The sequence below is a fragment of the Panicum virgatum genome, chromosome 3K (genome assembly GCF_016808335.1).
Source record: "Panicum virgatum strain AP13 chromosome 3K, P.virgatum_v5, whole genome shotgun sequence".
Classification (NCBI taxonomy): domain Eukaryota; kingdom Viridiplantae; phylum Streptophyta; class Magnoliopsida; order Poales; family Poaceae; genus Panicum; species Panicum virgatum.
Window position 1 is genome coordinate 46,835,577 of NC_053138.1, and position 7,115 is coordinate 46,842,691.

The 7,115-nt window shown below is 45.9% G+C and overlaps 2 protein-coding genes and 1 non-coding gene across 3 annotated transcripts; 1 reads left to right on the plus strand and 2 right to left on the minus strand.

Annotated features, from left to right (window-relative positions):
- Positions 1 to 368: 368 nt before the first annotated feature.
- Positions 369 to 1,229, minus strand: LOC120700967. Its single transcript, XM_039985150.1, has one exon. It carries the CDS (start codon positions 1,227 to 1,229, stop codon positions 369 to 371), a length of 861 nt encoding a protein of 286 aa, XP_039841084.1.
- Positions 1,230 to 1,818: 589 nt separating this feature from the next.
- On the plus strand, positions 1,819 to 1,925 carry LOC120701631. Its single transcript, XR_005686196.1, has one exon. It is a non-coding gene; the product is annotated as a small nucleolar RNA R71 (small nucleolar RNA).
- A 2,255-nt stretch (positions 1,926 to 4,180) lies between these two features.
- Positions 4,181 to 4,883, minus strand: LOC120700968 (keratin, type I cytoskeletal 9-like). The gene is made up of 2 exons (XM_039985152.1): positions 4,796 to 4,883; positions 4,181 to 4,545 (listed from the first exon to the last, which is right to left on the minus strand). The coding sequence occupies exons 1-2, from the start codon at positions 4,881 to 4,883 to the stop codon at positions 4,181 to 4,183; spliced, it is 453 nt and encodes a 150-aa protein (XP_039841086.1).
- Positions 4,884 to 7,115: the final 2,232 nt, after the last annotated feature.

A 7,115-nucleotide genomic window follows, 5' to 3' on the forward strand; every position in this document is an offset into this window, starting at 1 on the left:
TAGGGTCAAAAAGCAGGACCTTTCTCCATACCTGATCAGGTTGAGGTCGTTTCGTCCGTACCTGGAGAAGTAGTAGCAGTCGATGACATCTTGTTCTTCTTGCGCCACACCTTCTTGGTCTTCTTTGGTGGCGTAGGCGGCGCAGGAACAGGATTCTTTGATTTACACTTCTTGTTAGACCTTTTTGAGTTCGCTGGATCTTCTTTCATAAGCGTCTTCATAAAAGGTATAAGACTATCTTTCTGAGAGGGTGTGACTTTGACTTCTTTGATTTTCTGAGGATTTGGCCCAAATTTGACCCGGATCATCTAGCATTGCTCTTTCTTGGGTCGGAAGTCAAATTTCTCCTCTTTACCATTGATATGGAGTCAGATTTCTTCGGCCCCAACATCAATATGTGCATCTGCTGTATTGAGGAACGGCCGTCCTGGAATGAGAGTAGTCTCCTTCTGATTATCCATATCAAGTACCACAAAATCGACTGGGACAAAACAGTCCCGTACTCTCACGGGGACATCCTCAGCGATTCCTTCTGGGTGCCATACTGAGGAGTCAGCCAATTGCAACTGCATGGGTGTCGGTGTCAACTCTGTGTAGTTGAGTTGGTCGAAGACCGCCTTCGGCATCACACTAACACTGGCTCCCAAATCACATAAGGCTTTGTCGAAGTTCTGTGCCCCTATCGAACATCTTATAGTTGGGAATCCTGGATCCTTCTTCTTCTCGGGCAATTGTTGAAGTATAGCTGCACTGCATGCCTCAGTGGGCTTGATTACTTCGGTAGTTGGCAGTAGTCGCTTGTTGTTGATTATGTCCTTGATATAACGAGCATAGGTCAGAACCTTCATCGCATCCATCAAGGGTACATTGATGTTCACTTGTTGTATTATCTCAACAAAGTGGCTGAACTGCTCATCTGTACTTGGCTTCCTTGCCCTCATAGGGAACGGCAATACTTGGGTATCATAAAATTCATGCGGAGCCATCTTCCCTTCATGAACCTTCTCGGGTTCCTGCTCCCAAGGTGGTTCTTCTGCCACCGGGTTTGCTTTCTTCCTGTTAACATGGTTAGGATAAGGTGGGTCTTGAGTAGTTTTACCTCCTCGTGTGGTTATCGCCTTAACATTCTCCAAAGCAGGGGGCATGGTAGCAGCCACTTGAGCTAGTTGAGTCTCAATCATCTTGTTGAAACTAAACTGATTCTTGATGGCAGTGGAGAATCCGTCCATCTTGGCATGGATGGTCTCCATAGATTTGTCCATAGCGGCCAACTTCTTCTGAAGGGACTCATTGATCTTTGCTTGGCCATAGACAAGATCTCTCATGGTAGGCTGGTTAGGACCGAAAGAATTCGAATTCCCATTACCTCCTTGGTAATATGGGCGTGGTTGATTCCACCCCTGACCTCCTTGTGGACGAAACCCATCGCTGCCATTGAGGAATAGAGCTTCTTCTTGGGTTTCTGGGCAATTATTGCCTGAATTTCCAATATTCCCGCAGACCTCGCACGGCGTGCGAGTTTCCAAGGCTTGAAGTGTTTGCATCTGAGCCTTATCTTGGGAATAATCCTCAAACTTCTTGAGGAGGAGATCAATCTTCATAGCGAGCATGTTGGCCTCCTTGACAGAGTGCATACCTCGCAGGCGCGGTTGGAGGCGATCATCACTCCAACCTTGGTTGGAAACCATCTTCTCGATCAATGATGTAGCTCTTTCAATGGTCAGCGAGAAGAAAGCTCCACCCGTAGTGGCGTCCACATGATCACGGGATGACTGTGTCAACCCGTTGTAGAAGTTCTGTAGAATGAGCCAATTATCCATTCCATGGTGCGGACACGCTAGAATAAACTCCTGAAGCCTCTCCCAAGCTTCCGGAATTAACTCATTTGATGCCTGCTGGAAGTTCGAAATCTGACCACGAAGAGCATTGGTTTTGCCCGTCGGAAAGAACTTCGAGAGGAACGCCTTGGCACATTTGTCCCAAGTATCCACAACAGCCTTGTTAGCATAAAACCATTGCTTCGCTCTCCTCAAGAGAGAAAACGGAAACAGACGGAGCCGGATTGCATCTTGTGATACACCCTTGATAACAAAAGTACTGTAGAGCTCCAGGAACTGCTGGAGATGAGTGCTGGCATCCTCATTAGCCCAGCCACAAAATGGGCTGGCCTGCACCATCATAATGGGACTCGTCTTGATCTCGAAATTTTCTCCTCCGGTGTTAACCTCGAGTCCGGTCGGGACCTGGCTTGCAGACGGAGTGTCTTCTGGGCCATAGCTCTAGGAGCTGACGATGATGTGATGACTGGATCAACTGCCGAGAGTGATCTCCGAGGTGATACGAGACGAACTCGCGTGCTCCTCAAAAGTGGCTCTGGATCGGAATGAAAGTTTTGCGGCAAGTCGAAACCGATCATACACTACCCTGTTTTCATATCAACGAAGACAGTAAAACAAAGCCAAGTTAACCTGTTTAGCAAGCGAATACCAATTTCGATTTTGTTCACAACTCTGTCTATATATTTCACTCTATGCCTTCCCCGGCAACGGCGACAAAAATGCTTGTTGGCACCTACCAATGTCACCTAGCGATGATGCCCGCAGACGCCAATTTGGGACGGTAGTATTTCATGAACCACGAATAGATCCGCAAGCGCACGGAATACCGCTGTAGCATTTTACCCGGGAGTATACCGGGGTGTCATTTATATTTCCGCAGGGAAGGTGATGAATGAGAGAATATATAGATTAGTTGGTGAGCTCTATCTAGATTGGATATTCTCATGCATAAACAGGGGTAAGATAATAACATGGTAGGAGATAGTGTGAGACACACACACAAACTACTCTCTTGGATAAAAAAATAAAGATTACTATAGGCCGGGAGCAAGGTAAAAGTCAAAGCTCGAGTCAGCTATGCTAGGCTAGCTATATCTACACTTTCTCATTAGTTAGCTCGTCAGAAATTAAACTACACAATAGGGAGATCGCTATCGAAGTAACGGGAAGAGCCCGTACACCCCGGTGACTTTATGTACCTCATATCCTCCATACCGAACGTGGAGGATTACTAAAAGGCACGGATAGGGCTGTCACCACCTGCCGGCTACCTCTATAAACCGTGGGTATAGTTGCCATCCAGCAACTCTTAGCTAATCTAGACACCAAGTCTACACTAGTAAGGGATACTCTATTGTCCCGCGCAGAGCCCCCACCCTCCGGATGGACAGACATCACACTAGAGCAATCATATGAATACTGAGCAGTTGATAGATGATAGAGTTCTAAGAACAAAAGACTAACCATCTCCAGCACAAGGCGATCATGCAATGCAAGCATTGAATAATAACGTAACCATGACAAGAAGCATATACTCGATAACTCAGAATATACTTCAAGTAGATATCGGTAACCATAGTATAATTCTATTACAAACGACCGAATATTACAAGAGCGAGCTAGAGATGAACCCATACCAGACTCTTGAGCAACTCCGGCGACTCGATGACTCCTAGACTTCTCCTAAACTCCACTAAGCCTAAAGACTATGCAAGGAATGCAAGAGAGGAAGAGGTGTGTGGGTGTGTGGGTGTGTGTGTTCTATTCTCTACCCCCATTCTATTTATAGCAGGGAGCCACCCGCCGCAGCACCCCAAACCGACGTTGTGAGCCAACAGGGAAGCGCCACGTGCCTTGGTTGAGGCGGTGGGGCCCACGGGCATGGCCAGCCGACCAGGTAGGTCGGTCGGCCTGCCCGGGCCGCCAACCGCCCCCAACTTCCTAGAGTGGGCTTGTCTTGGTCTCCCCTTGTCCTAAAGTTGAGGCACGGCCTACCCCAGCTGGGTTTACTTCAGTTCTTGGGCTTCACTTGGTCCATTTGAGTCTGAATCGGTACTCTGATATTTTCTGTGATTTTATATCGGGCCAAAGTGTGCTTGTAACCTGCATATTAGCTTGAAAACACAACTTGCATATTCTAAAAGGTAAAGTGTGATTTATGAACTTTATTGGATAAGGATGCGTGTAAGAAATGTAAACTCTCATGATTTTTTGATCAAGTTGATGCCTGGAAATGGTCGTTAGTGAGCGTCAACAGCAGCACTAGAGCATTCACTACCTCAGGCTCCATTTTTTGCATGAGATGCATCATGAGCTGCTCCATTTTCACGAGAGCCATCACCTCAGGCTCCGCCATCACCAGCGGCTCCAGTATCACGAGAGCCATCACCACCACTAGGAGAAATACCTCGAACATCACCACCACCTCGAACATCAACACGAGAGCTAGCTCTGCCATCACCGCCAGCACTAGAGCCATCCCCATAGGCCTCGGTATCACCACCACCATGAGAGCCGTCCCCATAGGCCCCAGTGTCACCACCACCACGAGAACCATCACCATAGGCTCCGGTATCACCACCACCATGAGAGCCATCACCACAGGCCCTGGTATCACCACTTGCTCCACCACTGACCCGATCATGAGAGCATACTCCACTGGCCCCAGCTTCGATGGCCCGATCAGTGCTGCCTTGAATGTTGCGGCCTTACCAAAACGACAAGGAAGGGTGAGAAATTGTTAATAGATGGCACGCCGCAAACTTAAAGTCTGATGAAAAGGCTAAGTCCAAGGATAATCCAGCGAATTCTAGTGCCAGCAGATGGTCGGGATTTTCTACAAGCCGCACTAACACGGAGCACAAAATGTACATTGGGGTTGATGACTTTCAAAACTTGGACGATGCTTCTATAAAGTTTGAGTACGGAAAAGATTTGCTACCGGATTGGGCACTAACAGATTGTCCTCCTTTTATGCAAAGGTTTCATAATTGGTACAAGAGGGCATGTAGACTTGGGCTCAAAACCATATATGCTCCACACCATCCGGTATTCGGACTTAAGGGGCCACAAATCTTTGAAATCATGTTCAATTTAGCAGACATCCAGCACATGTTCCACCTCAAAGAACTTGGTATTGAAATGGTTCGACTCTGGTGCATGTAAGTGCCTCATGATACTAATTCATTTTATATTATGACAGAAAGTAATGTATTATATGCATAAATATTTAATTGTCATACATTATATTCTACTGGATGCAAACATACGATGCTATTACTTTAAAGAGAAAGGTCCGATACCTTGACCCCGCAGCAATTTGCGAGTCTACGCACGCCTCGCCATTATGGATGAAGGACGACGACGACCACCTAAAGACATTTAAAACAAAGAAGGAAAAACAAAAGGAATGAAAAAGATTTCACCAAGAGACCTTCACAAAGGTTGCGGCCTATATATCGGTTATGATGACACGATGGGAAGACATGGATGCCATATTTGCGCCATACCACATCTAGTAAGTCTAATATCAACCATTTCATAATAATCACTGGATTGCTTTCCATATACAATCAAAACTCGGAAGAATTCTCGTATTGGACTCCTTAGATTTGTCAACCCAGAGATACCAAGAATTCTTAAATATTCTACAATTGTGAGTGAATTTCTTATCTTCCCTAAGCATATCATGCTTATTTCTCTAGAGAAGTATACATATATAACTTAACTTTCATTTCTTTCATTTAAAATAGGGCTTACAAGTTCTACATTCGTAAATTAGGAGTTCATCCCGCCGACAAACCAAATGAAATGACTCTACGCACAAGGTTCCCGTGCCACAAGCAACCCGCGTGTTCCGTGTACTGTGGGTACTACATGTACGAGCATCTAAGGGTGCAAGGGAGATATACTACGGATCCCGAACGTGTACGGGGCTACTTTTTATTACGGATATGCATATGTGTATACTATTTTTTACTATAACTAGCACTTGCTTAATTTTACCATTGATTCAATAATTGCAGATTCACCCTGAAAAACACAGTGTCCAGCTCCACAAGAGAAAACTTCTAAATGTAGTCGAAGATTTGTTCCGTTTCATTATGCATAAAGTGGTCAACATGAGGGGCAAATTTTTTTTATGAAGCACAACATTTGGCAACGGAAGATAAATACATTGGGCATCGTGAATGGGACAATCAACTGCACCGTGTCGCCACTAGTAGCGGTCCTAGAGAGGATTAGGGAAAAAATATGTATTCAATGTGCACTTTAATGATGTACTCTAATGATGATTGGTTTTCATATAATTTAATTTTGTATGCGTAAAAATTTTTAGTTACCGAACATATTCGATGTCTCGATAGTCAACTAGATTGAATGGTCAAAATTGGCGGGAATGCAAATTGCAAAAAATAGCGGGAAAGTAATCAAAACTTTCAAATTCGAATCGGTGAATTTTTTGGCGGGCGGGAAAAATTTTCCAGGGGCGGGTCACACCCCTAACCGCCCCTAAAACTCCATTTTCAGGGGCGGGTCACCCCCTCACCTACCCCTGAAAATCCATTTTGTTACCCGCCCCTGAAAAAAAGTATTTTTAGCTGCGAAAAGTAACAACAGTTTTTCTGCCTGCCCCTAGAAATACGTTTTTACCCACCCCTACAAATGCTTTTCATAGTAGTGGCACCCGTAACTGGCGGCGTTCTGCCACCTCGCCGCCAGCCTGCCCATAACCCGTCGCCACTGCCCGTCCGTCGTCACCCCTGGGCCCTCTCTTTACAGCCGGGGAACATCACCAGCGATGACCCCGACCCTGACCCCGAACCTACAAATCCTAGCCCTAGTACGGTGGCGAGCAGAGGAACATGAACTGAGGAGGAAGAAGGCGCTGTGCGAGAGGAGGAAGAAGGCCGTTCTAGGTTGCGCAAATTGAAATGGGCCGAATACGATGGAGAGCTGCAGAAATCGACTTCGGGTGAGCCTTCAGGCGATGGCATAATGTGGGTGACATATAGCTCCACTGCTACTTGAGCCCAGCTGACCAACTGGTCACTGACTCGTTCGTGCTGAAGAGTAATTGTTGGTGCTGCCGCTTGATGTGCTTATCTTCTCCGTGGAGTAATCGCTTTACACGCTGCTGAAGTGCTGAGGAGATTAATAATGTACTTCTTGGCGCTCCACCCTTATGCAGAGATCATAGTTGGACGGAGTACATTAATTACACGACCTAAATAATTACATCAATTCAAAGTTTCACTCATTATGAAACAACTAGTG